The 1,212-nt window shown below is 36.1% G+C and overlaps 1 protein-coding gene across 1 annotated transcript in view; it reads left to right on the plus strand.

Moving 5' to 3' along the window:
• LOC119586647 (peroxisomal acyl-coenzyme A oxidase 3-like) overlaps window positions 1–990 on the plus strand; it is a 1,128-nt gene extending 138 nt beyond the window's left edge. Inside the window, exons 2-4 of the mRNA XM_037935387.1 lie at window positions 240–413; window positions 534–649; window positions 785–990. Coding sequence (XP_037791315.1) covers window positions 240–413; window positions 534–649; window positions 785–975 — 481 coding nt within the window. The 3' untranslated portion in view covers window positions 976–990. The remainder of the gene's footprint in view (window positions 1–239; window positions 414–533; window positions 650–784) is intronic.
• Window positions 991–1,212: the final 222 nt, after the last annotated feature.

The following is a 1,212-nucleotide window of genomic DNA, read 5'->3' on the forward strand; positions in this document are numbered from 1 at the left end:
TGTGATGTTGCAGTAAAGATTACTGATTTTATGAGATACATTGTTTTCTAACTTCAATTGACGATTTTTTCATAATGCAAATTGGAGATAAGATGATAATATCCCAATGTTTGTGAGTGACCATTTTATTACTTCACCTGTCCATGACTGTCAGCCTTTCATTCTAGGCAGATTATATGGTATGCTGTAGATATGCTGTTTTTATGTTACCTCTTTGCTAATTTATCTGTTTGCTTTAGGGAAAACTGCAAGCCATGGTTTGGTGTTTGCACATTGTACACACCTGATGGAGTTTGCCAGGGCCTTCATTGCTTTATTGTACCTCTTCGTGATCCCAAGACATTGCTGCCTTACCCGGGAGTCACAATTGTAGATATGGGGCATAAGTTAGGCCTTAATGGTGTAGATAATGGGTAAGTTGTGTCTTAATTTTTTGTTGACAATTATAAATATACTTTGAATATCTTTAATAGATTAAAGGACTGTCTATTGAATAAGTATGATCCTTTATACAATTTTTGCTAACCTTGCAGAGTTATGATGTTTGATCACTATGCCATCCCTCGTGATAATCTCCTTAACCGAACTGGTGATGTTACACCAGAGGGAGTGTATGAAACACCTTATAAGGATCCCAACAAGAGGTTTGGTAAGTGTTTTGAAGTTTTATAATTGGTGTGTTTGTGAAAACCATGCTGTGATATAAGTAAATAAAGATTTTCCAAGGAAGATTTTAAATATAAAAATACTATTTCATATTACTCATTAGTGTTCTTATTTACAGGTGCATCCTTAGGAAACTTATCAGTAGGACGTGTAGGAATCATAGGGTTTGGAGTTGTCCATTTGAGAAAGGCTTTAACCATTGCAGTTCGTTATTCTGCTGTTCGCAAGCAGTTTGGGCCAGGTGCAGAAGAGTTGCCTGTGATAGAATATCCTCTGCAGGTGAGGCTTTTGTACACTGCTATTTTCTAAGAAAAAGGAAGATAATTGTGCATGGTCTCTTTTAGTGACCTGCCAGATGACATATATTTCTCTGGGTCAGGCACGGTAACCTCAGTGAATCTTCCCAACCACTTGCTGATATTTGACAAACATGATTGCTTTGATATCAACATTTACATATAATCAATTTTATGCACCAGTGGAATATACTGTTTGGTATCATAATTCCATTTTATTTTAGTTGCTACTGAGTGAACCCCATATTCT

This window comes from Penaeus monodon, chromosome 21 (assembly GCF_015228065.2).
Source record: "Penaeus monodon isolate SGIC_2016 chromosome 21, NSTDA_Pmon_1, whole genome shotgun sequence".
In the NCBI taxonomy this organism is placed as follows: Eukaryota; Metazoa; Arthropoda; class Malacostraca; order Decapoda; family Penaeidae; genus Penaeus; species Penaeus monodon.